This window comes from Mustela nigripes, chromosome 3 (assembly GCF_022355385.1).
Source record: "Mustela nigripes isolate SB6536 chromosome 3, MUSNIG.SB6536, whole genome shotgun sequence".
Taxonomy (NCBI): Eukaryota; Metazoa; Chordata; class Mammalia; order Carnivora; family Mustelidae; genus Mustela; species Mustela nigripes.
Window position 1 is genome coordinate 161386634 of NC_081559.1, and position 21295 is coordinate 161407928.

The 21295-nt window shown below is 40.4% G+C and overlaps 1 protein-coding gene across 6 annotated transcripts in view; it reads right to left on the reverse strand.

Moving 5' to 3' along the window:
- SNX31 (sorting nexin 31) overlaps positions 1 to 21295 on the reverse strand; it is a 65686-nt gene continuing 44391 nt past the window's right edge. For 4 of the 6 annotated variants that reach the window (XM_059392932.1, XM_059392930.1, XM_059392931.1 and 1 more), the window contains 6 exons: positions 20154 to 20267; positions 17186 to 17263; positions 11480 to 11536; positions 8049 to 8892; positions 4047 to 4228; positions 3210 to 3945 (listed from right to left, as the gene is read on the reverse strand). In XM_059392932.1, coding sequence (XP_059248915.1) covers positions 8800 to 8892; positions 11480 to 11536; positions 17186 to 17263; positions 20154 to 20267 — 342 coding nt within the window. In that variant the 3' untranslated portion in view covers positions 3210 to 3945; positions 4047 to 4228; positions 8049 to 8799. Of the gene's footprint in view, positions 47 to 1159; positions 1298 to 3209; positions 3946 to 4046; positions 4229 to 8048; positions 8893 to 11479; positions 11537 to 17185; positions 17264 to 20153; positions 20268 to 21295 lie in introns of those variants that run through there. The other 2 variants (XM_059392928.1, XM_059392929.1) reach the window with 2 other exon arrangements.

The window sequence follows — 21295 nt, forward strand, 5'->3', positions numbered from 1 at the left end:
TTTAATCCCGAGTTCTGATTGTGAGACTTCCACTGGGGAGGAATACCTGTAATTACAACTGGGATATGTGTTATGAAGGAAGAGAAGAGATGCTATATAAAGGCAAATAATATGGGACCTAATTTAGGTGGTAAGGCAGCAATACCTTTGAAGAAGCGATATTGCACCTGAGACACAAAGGATGAGGAAGAGTTATTTACACAATGAACAAGGACAATGTTCCAGATGAGGGGATAGTATGTATGGCCTGGGAATGGAGGTGTCAGAAGGTCAGTGTGGGGGCGCCCGGCTGCCTCAGTCAGTAGAACATGTGACTCTTGATCTCAAGGTCCTGAGTTCAAGGCCCATGTTGGGCATGGAGCCTAGTTAAAACAAAGGAGGAGGAGGAAAAGGAGAAAGAAAAGGAGGAAGAGGAGGAGAAAGAAGAAAGAAGAAGGTGAGCATGGCCCATTTGTGTCCCTACCATTGAACCTTAGCACTACCACAACGAATGGCACATAGTAGGTGCTCAAGAATATTAGCTTAGTAGTTCTCAGCCCTTGTAGCACATTATAGTCACCACAGGAGCCTAAAAATACCAACAACTACGTCCTAGTCAAAACCAAGGCAGAATTATTTTGAAGTATGGTCCCGGCATCTACATTTTTAAAAGCTGCTCAGGAAATCCCAATATGCAGCCAATGTGCAGGGCTGAGAATTGCTGTGTCAGATACAACTGAGCGAGTGAATGAGTGAATGGATGACAGAAAAGATTTGCTTGGGGTAGGATTTTCTTTTAGGTCATTTTTTCTGGATAGGGAAAAAAGGGTTAGACTGATTATATATTACTATCCAGTCTTAGGAAATGCAGAAAGGATTTTCCCAAACATAATTGAACAGTTATCAGAAGAGACTCAGAGTGATCTAGCAACCATCCCAGTGTAACCAATTGTTACACTGTAGAAAAGAGATATGTTGGAATGGGAAAGTGCTTTAAAAACTCATCATAGTGAGGTGCCTGGTTGCTTAAGTGTCTCACTCTTGTTTTGGCTCAGGTCATGATTTCATGGTTAAGATTGAGCCCTGTGTTGAGCTCCTTGCTGGGTGTGAAGCCTGCTTAAGATTCTCTCTTTCCCTCTCCCTCCCTAAAACAACAAAACAAAACAAAACAACACCATACCTCAACGGAAGAGGGATTTCTACTTGTTTTTGAGCTTTACTCCTGTTCCAGGTTGGTTTTTGTAGTACTAACAAATGACCGTCAGAGGGAGACATGTTCCTGAAAATGTTGCTTCCATGGGCGTCCCATCTCTCATTCCTGGCTAGGGAGAATCAGGTGTTTTTAACAACACTAGGGATTCTGAAGGCTTAACCATCGAATAAATAAATTGCATATATTTATCTACACAAGAATTAGATTTATTTCGGTTCCCCAAGAGTTTAAACATTTAAACCACCAGGAAAAAAACGAAGTTTGCATGTGTGCCAAGCATTATTATATCTGCAACACTGGGAAAAAATTGGGAGCCTCAGGGGATAATCTGTCCCTCTAGCAACCAACCATAACTAGAAATTAAGTATGCAAGCAAAACCCTCAGAAAGCGATCTCTCTCCCTCTGTTAATTGCAAAGTAAACATCTTAGATCTTGAATTTCTGGAGTTACTAAGATAAGGGTTAGATCCCTGGAAAGAATAAAAGAACTTGACTCCTTCTCTGCAATACCCATTTGTTGTTTTCTTATCCACACATGCCAGAACCACACAGATGAATATATTAGACTAACTATGTATGTGATGGGAAAGTATATAGCGCTTAGCCCTGATTAAGCTTCTCTTCCAAAAGTTAAGGAACTGATCCTTAGCAAGGGAATACCTTTTGCAAAGGTGTAAGCAAATGCATTGATTTGCAAAGCCTTTAAAAGCGACTGGTGAGAAGTTATGCCTGTGATCAGCAGGTATCAGTCATTGAGTTATGAGATAGGAACTCTTAGGAATGTGGAAGCCATATCTTACTTGGCATATAGGGATTATGTGGGGAACCTAAAAGACTATGTCCCAAAGAGCAACACTGTTTGTCATTGAAAAAGTCAATAAAAACTCTTCAGAGTTTTTATTTTATTTTAATTATATTTTATCATTCTTATTGCATAAGAAATGATGAGGTCCGCATGTTGTTCATTTATTCTATACTTCAAAACAAGCACTAGAAACTCAGAAGTCAGTAGGTTTATAAATTTTTTTTTCAGAAGCAGGCAAGGAAAACCAACAGGAAACCAAACCAAAAGGTCTAGTCTTTTCTCCTTTCCTTTCTGGCCCTAAATTTCCTTCCTAACCTTCTAATATTCCCACCCCTTAGAGAACATGTTAGTTTAGGGTTTGTTCAGTGTGGGAGAGGAGAAGCTAGGGAAGGGTTCATGCTGGTCCCAGAGGGCTCTGGAATGTCTGCTTGGTCCAGAAAATGAGCAGCTCATTCCAACAATCTGTGTTGTTAAAGGGTTCGCTTTAACCCTGGAACGCTGCTAAGCTCACTCCGGGGGCTCACACTGAACCGACATTTTTGGCTTAGAGGGATCTTAACTCTTACATTAGTCTCAAAATAAACTCCTGGCAATCATTCAAACAGAAGCCAAGCTCCTCTCCTTCTCAGTCCTGAAAACACTCTAGGGAATGAGCTTTATCAGAACTTGCCTCAGTTCTGCTCTCTTCCTCTCCAAATACAGAGTTGGTGCTTTCATTTCCACCTTTGTGAAACTGTGATGCCCCAGTCAGGAGAAACCCCGAGGCTATTCTACTCTGACAACTATTTTCTGCCAATACACCTGGACTAACATCTTTTGAACTTAAAACTTCTGACCAGCAAGAAAGGAAACTTGTGACATTTTTATAGGGAAAAAAGGGGGGCGGGAGGAGTGGATAAGTAGTGCGAATTACTCTTAGCCTATGCATTTGTTTTAAGGCAAACAGAATCAGAAAAGACTTTCAAATGATTTTTTTTTACAAACCTCAAAAATGTATTTTATATATCTATCTTCCAAGCTCACGAGACACATTAAAAGAAGAAATGGGAGTTAGTTGTCTTTTGTGTTTGTTTTTGTCATCATCCAGCAGGATTTTTTAACAAGTCCCAGGTAACAATTCCTTACCACACTTGAGCAGGAAGGTTTTAGGATTTTTTTTTCCTACAGTGATTTCACTAAGATTTCAGCCCATCTTCATTATCACCCTTAGCCCACACATCACTTTTGTTTTAATTCTGACAAATGAAAAGGAAAAAGAGGATATGACAGAAGAAAAACAAGGGAAAAAGACATCTTGACACAAATGACCCACAGTTAATTGCAAAAGAGAAACTAATACCGACATACATAATTGATATAAATCCAGTCACCTGTAAGAAATCTTCGATTTAACTACTGTGATATGTATTCAGTCAATATATGAAAAAAAAAGAAAAGAAAAGAAAACCCCACCTCTGATATACAGTCTTCCTATTTTCTCCCTTAACACGATGCCATACAAGTCCTGGGACGTGGAACCGCTTTCCTTTTGCACATAAATAGGTGCACTTGCTGGAATGGTGCCTCTGGAAAGCTCCTCCAGCAATGGCAAAATAGCTACAGTTGAGTTTTGAATAGAACCCGTCTCCAAGTGGTTGACTTCGTCACATGTATGTTTCATCACTGTCATTTCACTTGTTTTACTCAACATTTTGCAGAAAATCAAATTCTAACTTCCCTTGATGAGGACCCAGATGCAGTAGATTTCCATCTCCTCTTCCTCTGCACACTAGACGCGATACAAAGAGGGGGACCTCCCCAGACATTCTGTGGGGACTTCGTTTTCAGTGCGAAGAAGAGCACGCATGCGCACAGAGAGGCCAGCTCACCCTCCCGGCTTCAGCCTGCCGCTCCAGGCGCCTCCACCCCAGACCACGGCTGCACCGCAGAGCCGGTCCAATGAGGGCTCCTGTGGACAGATGGAAAAGCCATTAGGAAGTACAGCCAACTCCGTGTTCCCACATTTCCGGGATGAAAACCACATTTAGTGCAGGAGCTGTGCAAACTCACCAAGGTCAATGCCTTTAAATCAACGGAGTGTCCGACTTCTTCCAAGATGTTACACAACCAAAGCCCAACTGGTGAGCTGAAGACTTTGCCCCACAGAAAAGTAAACAGGCCACACGGCTGGACCGAAGTGCCAAGCCCACCACGGACTTTTCCCATAGCTCTAATTTTTCTTATCTGGAAAACTGTTCAACACATGACTTCTTAAGAATACAACAAATAGCTATTATAAGGTAACTTATAAGCAAAGTACAATTATACATCAATAAAGTGGAGGGAGTCGAATACAATGATAAGGCGAAAAGCCATCCTTTAAAAATTTTTTAAATGAATTTATTAGAGAGAGAGCATGAGCACAAGCAGAGGGAGCTTCAGGCAGAGGGAGAAACAGGCTCCCCACTGAGCAAGGAGCCTGATGTGAGACTTGATCCCAGGACCCAGGGATCATGACCTGAGCTGAAGGCAGATGCTTAATGGACTGAGCCATGCAGGCATCCCTGAAAAGCCTTTTTTTTTTTTTTAAGATTTTATTTATTTATTTGACAGAGAGATCACAATAGGCAGAGAGGCAAGCAGAGAGAGAGAAGGAAGAAGGCTCCACACCGAGCAGAGAGCCCGATGCCAGACTCGATTCCAGGACCCTAAGATCATGACCGGAGCTGAAGGCAGAGGCTTAACCCACTGAGCCACCCAGGCGCCTCAAAAAGCCATTTTCTAAGGGATTATTGGTGTTAGGTATACATTTTCTTTCATTCTCTTTCTTTCTCTCTCTCTCTCTTTCTGACTTTTTATTTTAGAGGAGAGAGACAGAGGGAGAGAGAATCCTAAAACCAATTCCCCACTAAGCAGGGAACCCAATGAGGGGCTTGATCCCAGGACCCTGAGATGGTGACCTGAGCTGAAATCAAGTCAGCCACCCAAACGACTGGGCAAGGTGCTCCCGCTATACATTTTCTAGGTTAACTCAGCATGCTTTATTTTGAAGTGTAAGAGCCAGAAAAATATGTCTAACTTTTTCTTGACTATTTTTCTGGGATCCCTGAGGACAGGATTGAGACCACCCTCACGAAGGAGAAAAGTACCTCGTACCCCATCTCCCTCAGCCCAGAGTCCACATGGGCCCCTGGCTGCAGTCCTCTTGGTGAGCCTTGGTCCACACACGGCAGGGGGAGGGCTAAAAAAGCACCTGGAGAAGGAGAGTTGACTCTGTTGCTGAGTTTTCTTTTGTTTTGTATTGTACGATCACTTTGGCCATTATTTTCCCACTGAGACTTGGAACCTGTTTGGTTTTCCACAAATTAGGGTCACTCAGCCCTTCTCAAATTCACTTTGAGGGTAAACATTGGGTAATTTCTCACTTACATAGGTAGCATAATTTGCTTCCCAAGGGCCCAGCTGGGGATGTGCGCAAGCCACAGTCTCACCACATACGAACCTACATGGAGACTTGGCTTTAGGAAGTGAGCATGTCGGCCCTCCAGACAAAGCCTCACATGATTCTCTCCAGAACCCCCAGGGGCTCAGACCCTTGGGGGGCCTAATCACAATTGAATCAGCTCTGCCCTTTTTTCTTCTATTTTGTGAACTTTTCACACTTTGGGGTTGGCCTGTGAACCAGGGGCTTAGGCCAGTAATTTTAGGAGAATGAACAGCCACAGAAACACATACATGCGTCTAGAAGCAGGGAGAAGTGATGTTGTGAGAACAGATGCATCAGGAGAAAATTTGGCTGACTGGAGACCAGTCACAAAAGTATAAGGGAGAGAATCTATAGACGATAGCATGTGCTGGTAATTTCCAAAGCCTTGCCACCCCACTCAGAAGTTACCTGAAGGGTTTCAGGAGCTGCCCACCTTTAACAATGTTCATGCACTGGCTCTTGTTTTGTCCTGGGCTGAGGGGCTAGGCTGCTGGGAAGGTTCTGCCCAGCAGCACCACACAAGAGTGAGGTCATCACCCTCAGGACAGATGGGGGCCCACTGCTGGCCTCTCTCGGAGCCTGCAGCAGGGAAGGCCACTCTGGGGATCGGAGTTTAGACTTTTCACCCACTGATGAAGTGTTTTGATGCAGAAGTAATTCAAGCCTGCAACTCCTTCTAGATAAAAACAGGCCCAGTAATCCCCAAAGGGGCTAATGGTTCTTTCTTCTCCCCCATAACTGCTAAGGAATATGTCATTTTACAAAGTAAATTTTGAGTTTTGTCTTCCACCACCCCAGTTCCTTTATTCTTCATGGTACATACTATGGAAGGTACTTGTTTCTTCTTATTTCCTGATATTGATGATGATCTCTATGTCTTGGGAAAAAACTATTAAATACAATCCTTCTGTTTTTGCCATCTTCAAACAAGGGATAAACCACTCTGCTCATTTTATAGGAATGCTACATTTGTGGGGCGCCTGGGTGACTCAGTCAGTTAAGTGTCTGCCTTCAGCTCAGGTCATGATCTCAGGGTCCTGGGATCCAATCGGATATCAGGCTCCCTGTTCAGTGGGGAGTCGCCTTCCCCCATCCCTCTCCCCGCTGCTTGTGCTCCAGCTCTCTCTCTCTCTCTCTCTGTCAAATAAATAAATAAAATCTTAAAAAGAAAAAAAAAAAGAAAGGAATGCTGCATTTGTGTCTGCATAGGTACCGATCCCTCTTCTCTTTTAGCTTTATCTCCTAACTACTCCCTAACCTGAAACTTTGCCAGCACACAGTGTGGTTTTGCTCATCATTTCCCACTCGTTGTCCTGTTAAAGCCTACCCTACCCTTTCACATGTGTCTCTCCACCCCGTGGCTGTACTCCTTCTTCAAAGTCTCTCTTCCCCATGGGCCTTCCTGACCATCCCCAACTTCCTCCGACACACAGGTCCACACTACACACTGGACACCAGCCATGTGTTGTCTGGGATTATCAGCTCTCAGGTATCAGGTTGAAACATATGAAACTGACAACATAAAACTCTTTTTGACCTACAAAACAGCAATTAGGTATAGTTCAATCTAGTATATGTACCTTCTCACCCCCAAATACAAGTTCTTTTTGCACTCCTAGTCTCTCTAGTAGGCTCTTACACAGTGTAGGGTTTGCAATTAAAAAGAAATTGATGGGGTGCCTGGGTGGCTCAGTTGTTAAGTGTCTGCCTACCGCTCAGGTCATGATCCCAGGGTGCTGGGATCATGCCCCGCACTGGGCTCCCTGCTCAGTGGGGAGACTGCTTCTCCCTCTCCTGCTTTGCCTGCTTGTGCTCTCTCACTTTCTCTATCAAATAAATAAATAAATAAATAAATAAATAAATAAATAGACAAACTATTCTTAAATTGGCAAAATAGTAGATAAACTTCTACTTTAATCTGAAAATGTATCCTAATCCATTAATACCATCACCATGGATGATTTGGGATGTTTATTATACCCCTTCCCCTGCAAAACCTCCTACTACTGCCTAAAATATAAATACAAAACTTAATGGCACTGGAATTTATGGCTAGAGGCACTGCTATATAAACATTACAGGACTTTAATAGATTCTATATTTCAGAAAGATCATCTCAGAATTTTCATCAGTAAATTTTATATTCACTAGAATATATTTCACATTTATTACATAATTAGTCACACAATCCAGTGAGAAAACATTAGAATATTGCACTTTATCTAATTATATTACATAGAGTCCTCTGTCCCTCTCCCTTATTGCAGTCTTAATTCCATATATAATTACATTCATTCATTATCATGATAAACTGAAACTAGATAAGGAAAAATCTAGTGAAAAAAAATCCATGGTTTTAAAGCTAAGAAACTTACAGAGTATCTGAATTTGAGTGCAGGGTCCCATTGCTTTCCAAAATAAAAAATATTCAAAATAGCATGTGATTATTAAACTGAATTTCATATTCAAAGATAAAATATAGTTACATCAATGGAGAAGTAGAGAAATGGGCAGACTGTTACTTTTGGTCTGTCCCTATTGGGAGGCTCAGGATTATGTAAGGAAAGAAATTAGTATTTCATCACCTCCTTACTCGGTGCTATGGATGGATCAGTGAAGTCCAGATTTCTTTTTCAATGATTCCATTTCCTAGAGCCACATTATCCGGAGGGGGTGAGTCATGTCTTCAGAACTTAACCCCAAATACATTTATAGTGTTTTATGCTAAGCTTTTCATTCATGTAGTATCAGAACATACAGAAGACTCATCAAGCCAGGTAAACATCTGTTAGAGTAAAAAACAAACAAACAAACTTCATACTAATTGATTTGGATTTGCCACTTGTCATTTATGAGCCATTAAAAGCAAAGTGTATAACTTGGTTCATATTTCTTTTTAATCTTAAGATTCACAGAGCTCTGAAGTACCCTTGGTGAATACAGTCAATCTTTTTTATTTTTTGCAATGCATTTATATATACATATTTTAAATTTTTAATAAACATGTAAAGTACTATTAGCCCCAGGGGTACAGTCTGTGAATCGCCAGATTTACACACTTCGCAGCACTCACCATAGCACATACCCTCCCTAGTGTCCATAACCCCACCACCCTCTCCCTATCCCCACCCCCGCCACCCTCAGTTTGTTTTGTGACATTAAGAGTCTCTTATGGTTTGTCTCCCTCCCGAGCCCATCTTGTTTCATCTTAATGGCAAGAGAAAATGGGAAGGGGTTCCATTTCTTCCACTGCTGGTGGACAGCCCACTTTTAATCCCCAAGCTCTTTCACTGTCGAGACAGCCCAGAGGACATTTAAAAATGTGAGATTTTCTCATCAAAGGTCTTCTTCCTCTATGGTCCCAAAAACACAGTCAACATTGGCCATCTCAATCTTGCTTTTTCTTGGTAGAAAACGAGAAACATCTTTCTGTTGTGAAATAAACAGGTCAGAAATGTGAGGAAATAATTTCCATAACAACAATAATAATTAGAAAGTCACGAGAATGTTAAAATAATATTAAAAAGGCAACAGAAAGGTTACATTTATTTAAAAGATGGTTATTTCAAGTTTTTTTTTTTTTTCTCCCCATAGAAGCTTTGTCTTGGGGTAGGTGTCTGTGTTACGACCAAGAGTGCCTCCTGCTGGTAGCTGAGGTAGACCTGTTCAGAGGGCCTTTCCAGGCACTAGTATGTCCCCAGGTAACATTTGGATGCTGCCCTCATCCTTTTACCCTCCCCCGCCCCAGTCTCACCCCCTTAAAGCTATGCAACTTTCCATTTTTAACTCTATGTCAAATCTTTTTGCACACCCCACACAAATACAAATTTCTAACAAGTTTTATATTTTAAAACATTATAAGTGGTTATGGTTGCTATAAACCCTCAGTGAGTGAAGAATTGGCCTTCAATATTTATGAAACCTCAAAGACAAGGTCATGGCTTTGTCACTGGTGAAACAAATGTTCCTTAATGGCCAGATAAGCTAAATAAAAGTTTTTTTTCTTTGAGGGATTTGTTTCGATAGAGAGGCCCCCATGGCAAAGTGTTTAAAGAAATAAACAAACTTTACTGGTTAAACAACAAATAAATACTGCTTCAGTTCTGATACTGGCTCTGTAATTTACTTGCTGTGTGACCTTGAGCAAGTTACTTAACCTTTCTGTGTTTTCAGTTCCTTTGGCTATAAACCAAGGATAATAATAATAGCTGGGTTGTTATGGGGATTAAATGAGTTATATGTGGAATGCAATTAGAACAGTGCTTGGCTCAGGATAAGCTCTATATAAAGATTTGCTAAATAAGTTGGGATTCAATACACTTGGACAACTTTTGACATGCTGGCCCTGCTTAGAGCATAAGGGACGCTGGCCTATTTTAGCATTGCTATTCATCTAAGAGGACATCTGAATTAGTTTCAATGTTGATCATAGTTGTGCTATGTGTTATCTATTGTTCTAGAACAGGGACTCTCAAAATTTGACATGCATCTGACTCATCTGGAGGGCTTGCTAAACACAGATTACTAGCCTCCATCCCTGGGGTTTCTGATGAAGTAGGTTTGGGGTCCAAAACTAGAATTTAAATTTCTAGTAAGTTCCCAAGGTATGCTGATGGTATTGCTCTGGGGACCAAACTTTGAGAACCACTGTTCCAGGATAATAGTTTCAATCCTGGCTGTATATTAGATGCCCTGAGGAGTTTTTAAAAATTCTGTTGCCAGGCCCCTAGACCAATTAAGTCAGAGTCTTTGAGGGTGGGGCCCAGCCATGATTTGTTTTTAGAGCTCCCCAAGTGATTCCAGCACGTAGCCAAGGTTGAGAACCACAGCTCTGTGCTAATCACTATGCTGCTGATGAATGGGAGTGATGGAGTGATTACTACTTACACTTTACAGGTAAAGAAATTGAACCTCGGTGCAGTGTTCCCCATTAGGGTGCTTGCTATAAATGCTGATCTGCTAAATCACTCTTTTGGAGTGGGGCCCAGGAATTTACATTTTAATAAGCACCTCAGGAGTCCCTTAAACATTTAGTTTTTGATCTGTTTGAGGACATATCCACCAGTCCATGGTGGAGTTCTTACCCTCTATCTCTGATTTAAGCAGCCAGAAAAGCTGGTATTATGAAAGAGAGGAAACTTTGCATTTAGTCTGTGTTTAAAATTTTTTTCTTTTTACTGAGCTTAGTCACTCAAGAGAGGACCTTCTATTTTCATAAGTACTGTCCTTATATACTTAGTGCATTTATATACACAGCAAGCAGACTGTGTAACAGGAGTGGATCGATAATAAATCCCATTCAAATGCTACTTGGAGGTCACCTTTATTTCACTTACATACACTAGGATTTGAACTTAGAAAAGAAGAGTTAGTTAGGGGCACAGCTCTGGAGACAGACCATCTTGCTTCTTCCCCCCATTGATTACTGTGCAACCTGGGCAAGTCACCTAACCTCTCTGTGCCTGTTTCCCCCAATGATTTATAGGACTTTGGTGAGAATAAATGTCGTGATCCACATAAACATGCTTAGAACAGTGCCTGGCACTGAGTGCCTACTATGCTTTCCACTTTGATATTTACTGTTATTGTTATCTGCCCAACAGACCTAAATGCTCCAAACAGTATTTAATAAACTTAAAGGCTGTTTTCTACAGAGTACATTGCAGAGAATTCATGAAAGGAAAGTGTGAACCAGAAAGAGGATTAAAAAAAAAAAATTGCACGGAGTGTAGGAGAAAATCACTAAAGAATTCTATGTTCTTGGAAATTTTCTATGTAAAAATTCAGGAGAGTTTGTCTCCCGGTCCTGCTGGGTACTACAGTAAAAAAAAAAAAAAAAATACTATCCTTCTGTGGTAGTCCTCCCATTGGCACAATCCTACGTGAAAGAGCTTCTGGGGGAGAAAATTCTGGCTTGTTCTTAAAAGTAGAATGAATGACTTTGGTTACTTAAAGGGGGAAAAGGACAGATTTATCAAAATTATAATGTCTCAATTATATCATTTTACTCACAGACCTGGCTTTGTTGAACGCGGTGTTTTTTACGGTTGCCTTGTTCTGGAACTTCAATCTGCTAAATAGATTAGTAAAATGTCAGTCAGCACAGCCTGGAGAAGCAAGCACACAAATAATCTATTTAACTAGCACGTTTCCCCTTCTACAATAATCCTCTTAATGGTCTCCAAGACTGCCTGTCAGCAGGCACACCTGCTTCCCATCCACACAACCCCCCTTCATTTGCAAATATACAAACGTGGCAGAAATGGAGCCCCTGAAAGTGAAGTGAAGGTTCGCATTTAACACCGGTGGTTGCCTATAGATTTTGTGATTTAACACAGCTTCCAAGAGGACTTCACACGAAATGAACTCCTAAATCCTGAAATAATCCCCAGAGCTCCAATCCATACGCTGAATCAAAGGCAAATGGGGGCTTTGATTAATCAAAAGGCACCATGAATCAAGTGAAGATCAAATGGAAGTTCAAGACACTTGAATATACCTCCCGTACATGAGGTAAACTTAATATAACAGTCAAGGTCCCCGGCAGAAAACAGATGGCACACTCCTGAGGAGCAGTTTTTTTTAAAAAAGGAACTACTTCATGGAGGTGCGGACAGGATTAAATGAATCAGCAAAGGGATGTTGGAGCCCCTAGGGGCTCGCTGTGAGGGGCTGGAGGGTAATGTTTTCCACTCCTAGGCCGGAAGGGGCAGGGGTAGCAGCTGGTACTGGAATGAGGGGAGCCAGAGCTGTGGGGAGGAGAGGCCACCTCCAGGAGCCTGGCCCTCAGCAGAAGGCTGTGCCGACCACAGAGACCCGGCAGCGACAGAACTGAAGAAATAAATCCCACAATCTCACTTTTCTTCCACACTCCATCCACTGTGGCTGGGTTTTCCCAAGGGTGACCCCAGTAGGAGGCCCGAGAGCAAGATGGCAACACACGGAGATGTGTCTCCAGAGCACAGAGTGGGGTGGAGGAGAGTGCACCGGGAACTGGGAAAGGCAAGCAGGGCCTGGCACAGCCAGGAAACGTGACCTGGGCAGGGCTCAGGAGAAGGAACTCCTAGATGCTTCTTCAAGGAAAACAACACTCTTCTCAGCCACTAGTGTTAAGATACGGGTTTTACCGTATCACGCTACCACCTCTCTCCTCCAACACATAAAGTCCTTGACTCTGGATCCTCGAGTTTTCAACCACTGCCTGGTAAATGTAGGCGTTTGTAAATGCAAGAATGACGTGTGAGGAAAAAAAAAATGAACAAGGTGTGAATTGTTTATTACTGCTTATTCTTCATAAGAATATAAGGAGGAAGAACATTTCAAAATAACTGGGATAAGTAACATGACACCACAAAAGAGCGTTGCCTTTGAACTACAGTTAATATCATTATAAAATAGATTGCTTTGAAGGATGCAAAGGACTTCCTTTAGGTTAGTATTAATAGGGATGTTCATGTATTTGAAGACCAGCTTAATAATTAAAAAAAAAAAATCAGTTACTAGGGATGCCTGGGTGACTCAGTCCGTTAAGGGTCTGACTCTTGGTTTCGGCTCAGGTCATGATCTCAGCGCTGAATGCAAAGGTTACTTGAGATTCACCCCCTTTCCCTCTCCCTCTGCCTCTGCCCCTTTCCCCACTCACAGGCTTTCTATCAAATAAATAAATAAAATCTTTTTTAAAAATCAGTTATTAAGTCTTGGTAAATGAGAAATTAATGCTCTGTAGTCTTACACGTTTTGTTATAGTATTATTGTTACTGTTTACAATATTACGTTATCGCTGGTAAGTAGCCTTGTGCAATGAAATACAGATGTTGGCGTAAACAGCTCAGAATGTTTCTCTCTCCTATTCTCCTTCCCCTTCCTCCCCTCTCTATGTTGAAATAAATAAAACAGAACCCACTATGGATGTTAAGCTATTTCTGATACCTGTTTCTTTGACTTACTCAAATAAGAGCTTTAAATATTTTATATACTAGGGGGAATAAAGTTGGGGGGAGGAAGTGAACAAATCCTTTTTTCATAACGCCGTATTCCTGTATACGCTTCTTCATCAACGGGTAGTTTCTTTTAATAACTACTTACTCTCACAGGGTAATTTCCACCTGGCTCTCTAAAATTCTGTCTACCTGCTATGCTCACACCATTCTCAAGTGGGTTGTGATGTACCTGTACTTTCTGTTTTCTAGATAGCACCAACTCTTCAAAGTCTGACATTCCCAGAAAACCAATTTAGAGATTCAGAATCACTTTTTAGTAAACCTAAGGAAAAAATATACAAACTAATAAAACAAACTAGGTATGGATTAATAAAAAATCTAAGTTGTTTTTCAATTCAGAAAATTAGTCACCATAGGAATAAGTTCCTATCTCTTGCATATATTCAGATTATGGTTCAATATACAAGATAATAATGATACACTTTCAGAAACTCATTAGGAACACATCTATTGCTTAAAATATATCTGCTTCCTTTTCTTAATGTCCTTTAAATTTCTTTCAATGGCAGAGATTGCTGGTAGCCCATCCTATTTTCCATTCTGCCCTTCTTTCTTAGTAATGCCACCCAAATTAATCTGGAGAGACAACATAACCTGTAAAAGACTACAGTTACCAAACTCCCTTGCAGGTAGATATAGGCCTGTGGTGTGACTAACTCCTGACCAATGAACTGTAAGTTGAAATCTGTGGGATTTCAGGGACCCCACCTCAAAGAAGAGAGATGAGCCATTCCTACTTTCCATTTATACTACTGCCTAGGGTGTGGATGTAATGACTGGAGCTCCAGCAGCCATATTCAAACATGAGGTAAAGCCACACACTAAAGGTCTCTAATGACATCATGGAGTCACTGTTCCAGCTCTAGACTGCCTACTTCTGGGTTTCTTTTAGATGAGAAAGATATAGACTTTTATTTTACCTAGGACACTTCTTCTGTCTTGTTTTGCTCTTCATTATATATAGCTAAACCTACTGGTAACAAATACACTTTATTTTCACATAAAATATTTCTTAAAATTCTGTTTTAGTTAAAAGGAGCAAATAATAACAAAATTTGTTGATTATAGGTTTTTGCGTAGGAGCACAGCTCTAAAAAGAATGTTACAATTTTTCCCCTTCTGGTTTGCAGTTAATACTGCCTTTAAAAGAATATAACATAATATTGTTGTATGTTCACATTTTTTTTAGTGCATTTGACTTCAAATCTTTTATTTATTTATTTATTTGACAGAGAGAAATCACAAGTAGATGGAGAGGCAGGCAGAGAGAGACAGAGGGAAGCAGGCTCCCTGCTGAGCAGAGAGCCTGATGCGGGACTCGATCCCAGCACCCTGAGATCGTGACCTGAGCCGAAGGCAGAGGCTTAACCCACTGAGCCACCCACGTGCCCCTTGACTTCAAATTTTAATGATCTCTTCAGAAGGGTTCAAGTCTTATCATTGAAAGCAATGCGTATAGCTAAGTTAATTAAGTTAGCACTAAATTTCTTCTTTTAAAGCCTTCCTTCTTACTAGGATAAAATAGTACTATTTACTCTGCTTCTAGGAACTATCTGATTTATGGGGTTCATTTGGTTATAGTTTCCTCAATTTCTCTCCCCCCTCTCCAGATTCTTCCTGATTTTCAAAATCTTGGAATCTATTCTATCTTGCAAAATAGGATCTGGATCCTAGTCCATACAAGCCTTTAATAAGTGATACATGTCAGTTCAGATTTTCTGTTTACCTAGAAAATGAGTGGATGTCACAGTCACACATTTATATGGCTACTTAAAGTTCCACAAAATGACTTGTTCTGGTCAACTGTGCTTTGTGAGGAAACCCAGAACCCAGTATACATTCAAAGAACTGATCTGTCTGCAATTTTCACTTTCCAGGGTCTCATTCTACCCAGGGGTTTGTAGATGAAATTTCAGGTTGAAATATGGACTATCCCTATAATATCCCCTTGAAAACCCAATTTTCTTTTTTTTTTTTTAATTAAGAAAAAAATTTTTTTAACTTATTTTAGAATAAGAGAGAGAGGGAGTGAGAGTGAGCAGGGGGGAGGGTCAGAGGGAGAGAATCTCAAGCAGATCCACCCCCACCAACTGCTGCTGAGTGCAGAGCCCAACGTGACACAGGGCTTGATCCCAGGACCCCGAGATCATGACCTGAGCTGAAATGAAGAGTTAGATGCTTAACTGACTGAGCTACCCAGGTGCCTCAAAAACCCGATTTTCCAGAGGAAGGGTCTGAACTTTTCTTTCCAAGAACCAAAACAAGAAAGGGGGTAGAAAAGGAGCTTGTGGAACTAAAACTTGTGATTATTTGGATTAAGCCATGCAATGCTGACTGACATGCTGATTTCACTATCTGCCACAGGAAAGGATAGGTTTCAATTTGTGTGCAAATCTAAAGAATGTGGTTAGTGTTTTTTTTTTTTTTTAACTTTAAATAGGTCACTACCTTCTATTTTTCAGCAAATGCTTTAGCTACTCATTGTACAAGTATTTCCTGCATCAAGTAGCTTACATTTTATTCAGCCACATTTGAGAGTACTTCTCTCTTTAATGGGGCTACTTCAGTTAACAACTTTTTCTTCTTCTTTTTTAATATATAATAATGGAAGCCTAAGGGGGTCCATCCTGCCTCAGAGGTTAGATTTTATGACTCTTTAAAAAAGACCATCCATGATTCTTTCATTGCTTGATTTGCTACTCTATGGTACACTTTGAATTGTTTGAATACCAAGGGGCAGTAAATTTTATTTTCCCTAGGAAAATATTTTCAATTCTAGAAGAAAGAGAAATAAGGATAAAATGCAACTATTTTCTCTAGTCCTTACTAGACTCAAAGTCTAGTAAAAAGCAGTGTTTAACAAAAGATGTCACCCATCCTCTTTATAAAGGATTCAATTTAAATGAAAACATTAGGGAACATTTCCAAATGTTTCTGTTTCTGTTGCATTTTTAAGGATCAGTATAACATTCTGCTAAAAAAAAAAAAAAAAAAGTTTATACATGTCAACCAGGCATTAGTATTTTAAAAAAGCATTTGTATTTGTATTGGTATTAATAAAGTATTAGTATCAGTAATACTAAAGTATGAGTATTTGAATCATTTTTAAAATTCCAATTGTACTGTCTTATTCAGGATATGCTTATATCATGATGGTAACAAGACAAGTCGAAAAGTTTAAAATCTCAGTGTCTCTTTTTACAGTCTGCTGCAGCCCTCTCAATAAGAAACCAGGCCTTTATTGAAGAGATACAGACTAGAAAAAGCAAAGTTTAATTTTACACTGAGAACAATTTATGGCCTTAAGAAGTTCTTTTTCTCTATGGCTTCCTTTGACTGCTAATGGCATTCTAATTTGGCACAGTGGAAGCTTCAAAAAACTGTGAGTTCTTTCGAGAGATAGAAGTGTAGAGCTTATTTAAGTTCATTGCTGCTGTGTTTAAGACCCCTGTGGATCCTGACTTTATGATGTGGTTTTTATGGTAAATCTGGAATCTTCCATTTGGGGGAAAGCAGAGATACAAGAATAGAGAGCAATGGAAGGACACTTCTCTTGAAAAAATGGCTTGAATTCTAAAGACTGAGCTCTTTAGAGAAGGCAGAGGAGCTCACTTCTGGGAGGTTGGGTTCTATCCCAGAGAACCAGAATTCATCCCTGTAGGTTAATGTTGGCTGATGGTAGGAACTTAAAGTGAAAAAGATACACAGATAAGAGCACTTACCATTTCTGGATTCTCTGCAGCTAGCTTTACCATCTTTTCTGAGATCATCTTTTTCAAGCAGCTACTCAGCAAAAAAGCCTAAAGAACCCAGAAATAAAGAAATTGCTCAACTGAAGAGATCCTGCCTTTCTTCCCTCCTCACATCACAAAGCAGATTTTGAACTCTGCTGTCCAACAGCACGCTTTTAAGAACTTAGATTTCATCTTTAATTTCCATAAATTTGTATAAGATGCAATTAATAAGTAGCCATACATTTCCTTAACTACATGGATGTACTTAAATTTTTAAAAAGACAGAGAATCATTACATTTCCTAATTTTTCCCCTTTTAAAATTTTCCCTCCTATTTTTTCACATTAATTTGTAAGCAGCTCAAATAACAAGCAACAAATAACAAAAAGTATTTACTATTGTAATCAAATCAATGAAGGATGGTTGATCTTACATTTAACTGTATACATTATTATTGAGAGACCTATTACTAGACATAAATAGTAACCTGTTTAAAAGGGTATATTAGCACCTTATGGCTTTTACTGAACTAAAAAAAAACCCTATTTTTCATCATGTTCTTATTTTTCAACCACCTTTAATCACTCACTTTTAAGACTGATGGTTGCTCCCAGTATCACCTGTGACTTCTTGTTGGCCCAGCGTTGTCAGTGTCAAGACCCACATTAGATATCTTGTCACACAAGAGCTGGGGTTTCCTTTTTCTAGGATCTTCACTCCACATGCCAATTTAAGTTTCCCTATGACTTCTCTACTTGCTCCCTTCCCATTAATCCTCTTTTTCCTTTGTCCTGTTCTCAATCCTTGGCTTGTACTTTTCTCTTTTGGCCCTACTAGAGTTTGAGACAAAGCTTAAAGCTTGAGGTGGCAGGCCCTTGGTACAAATTTATGTCCAAAGATGGTCACTGGCACTGAAGGGAGGGTGGTGATGGAGAGGAGGAGGAAGGAAAGAGAGAAAACCCAGGTTGGGATGGTAGCCAAAGTAGAGACTCTTGGGAGACAGGACATAGAAAGGAGAATTAGAGGGAGAATGGCTACATATGGGTAGCATCTCAAAGTCTTGCAGGACTGTGGAGCTTGACCAGAATTTAATTTATTTAAAGGGAGAAAAGGAGGTATAAGAGAAGGAAGGCACTATTACCAATAAGGAAAAGAGTAAAAGAGTTGGTATTTATGTACAAAAACAAATTTTGATTTCCTGGTTTAGCTAAAAACTAACCCTGTTTATCTGTGCATATTTATAACCTACATAAAACCAGGGTACGAAAGAGTTAAACAACATACACTGAGTTGATAGAGCATGGAAGGGTGTTTAATAATACTTTTTAATAAAAGATGAGGACTGATTCCATATTGCATACAATGTGCACAGATATGTAGGTTAAGACTTGGCTATAAACCAGGTAAGATTTATTCAATATAGATGCAGTGAGCTATTGTTTAAAGGGTCTAGAAAATATTAGGATCCCAGCCCTCATTTGTATTTGCCAAGGCACACAAGCCACATTTCTGCCTTTTGCAGAAGTAGCTCTTGGGTGTGTATCAATAAACCCACACTCCAAAGGAAATAAGACCTTACTAGGAATCCTTTAAAAGAATGTTTATTGCCCTCTCTGTAGCGGCTTAAACTCAAACTTAAACTTGGTACAGACTAGATTAAAAGACCATAATAAAATTTAACTACTGCATTTAGCATTCTGGGCAAGGGAAGGCAATTTCATTGCCAAGATCTAGCTGCATCTCTCCAAGTGACTGCAAACCATCCTACCATTTCCCTAAGGATGTTTCATAACCAAGGTGAACCTGATGGCCTGTTTCTTTAACCTAGAATTTGGTTTCGCACTTCATGTTTTTTCAGAGGACCTTGGTATCTATCATCTTTTGATTGCAACTATACTAAAAGCAGAGAGTCTTGGGGAGCTTTCGCTACCTGAAACCAAAATGCTCCATGGAACTAGTGCGATCACCAACGACTTAAGTTGAATGAAATGTTGACGCAAAGATTACTTTGGTATTTTGGTTTCCTTTTAGAATGTTTGTAGTTTTGATTCCAATTTGAAATAGCTTGAGTTAGTTCATAATATTTTTCAGCTGAATTTGGTGTTCAGAAAATTAAGTTTTTTTTAAAAAATTTATTCCAACTTCAGTTATAAAGTCATGGAAAACCTGCATAGTTTGTTGTCCAACAGTCTCTCCTCTCCTCACAGAACCTGGATTTTGTCTGAGACAAAGGGCCCAGCTCACACTTACTCTAGGGTGATCATGAATTCTGTTCTTTTTTGTTAGATACTTGATTCCCAGATTCCCTTGCAGCTAGGGATGGTCATGTGACTTACTTCTGGTCAGTGAGACATAATGGGAGGCCTATTGGGCTTTTGCCTTCCAGATAAAAGGGGTATCAATCATCTCTAGTATTCTTGTTAAGTGAGATGAAAATCTGTATTGTCTAAGTCAGAGGTCAATAAATCCAGCCCCTCACTTGTTTTTATACATTTTTATTGGCAAACAGCTATACCCATTTGTTCACACATTGTCTGTGGCTACTTTTGTGCTATAACAGAGTTCAGTAGTTGTAGCAGAGACCAGATGGACCCCAAAACTAAACTATTTACCATCTGGTCCTTTGAGAGGAAGTTCACCAACACTTTGTCTAAGCCACTATTAGTTGTGTCTCCTGTTATTTAGTAACTACATCTATTTCTAATTGACCTGAAGACTGTGGTGATTAGTAAAATGAAATCAAACAAAAAATAAACCAAAAAAACCCCACAAAACAAACAAACAAAAAATACCCAAACCAAAAATCAACAACCCAACAGTGTTACAGGCCAAAAAGGAGGATGTATAGCATATTCTAAGACCCTGCTCAGTTGGGTAAGAGTAATATGCTTTGTTCACCCCAGCAAGCAAGAGAGCATTTCAGCGCTGGTTCTCATACGCTGCCCTGAGAACTCACCTGCTTAGTGTAAATAACAAACCAGGGCCAGTGATTTTCTTCACTAAACTGAAATCGGAGCTCCAAGTTCTGGTTCAGAGTTCGCTGGGGTCCATCTGTATCCAGCAGAGTTCCCTACAGAGAAAAGAGATTATTTGATATCTGATAGAAATGGAAGCAGCTATTAACTGTTGGGCAAATACCAAAGCAAGTGATACCGTCACTATTGCCAGGAAGCTGTCAGTCTATGAGGGGCTGTGAAAGTAAGCCACACAGTTTGGTATGATAAATAGTATAAGGGAAGCAAATCCAGGTCTACGGAAGGAGGTAGGATTGACACCTGATCCAGACTCAGAGGGGTCAAGGCAGGCTTCCTGGAGGGAGGCGGTGATATCTAAGCAGCAGAAGTAGAAATTTTCCATGTTTGATGTTGTGGGGTTTTTTGGAGGAGGAGGTGGGTGCAGGCGCGGTGGGAAGTGGTTCTGGTAGAAGAAATAACAAGTGCAAGTGCACTGAGGCATGAAGGGACCTGGCACACTGGACACGTGACAAGAGACCGAGTGTGGCGGGCGGAAGCACAGGCTGCAAGGCAGGCAGGGTGGTGAGAGAAGAGGCTCACCTCAGAGAGGCAGTGTGGGGCCAGATCCTGAGTACTCTGGAGGAAGCAGATTTGACTTTTGCTATACAGCATCTATCCCTCTTTCTCTTAGTAATGGAGTCCCCTGTGCCCTTGGGAAAACGTCTCTCTTTCCCTGTGCCCATGTAGGTAGGGCTGTCAGGGAACGCTGCCCTCCTGGAGGCCAGGGCACATGACCCAAGTTCAGGCTAATTGGACAAATGCCTTCTATGCGCCTTCTTTGATTCCAGAGTGGAGAGATCCAAAGAGCATGTCCTGATAAAGAATTCCTTCTTTCCTAGAAACACTGAGCTCATTTTGTTCTTGACTTTCCTAAGCCTCTGCCTCTGCCTTCCTTTGAGTCACTGGATTATTCCATGCCTCTCTGATAAATCCCCTTTTTTCACTAGAGCCAGAAGTGTTGCTTTCTATTGCTGGCCACCAAAGAGCCCTAGCTGTTCGAGGTTTGATAAGCTAAGTTAAGAAGTCTGAACTTCATTTTGAGGGCAACAGGCATGCATTCACTGATTTTAAAAGCTGGATAACA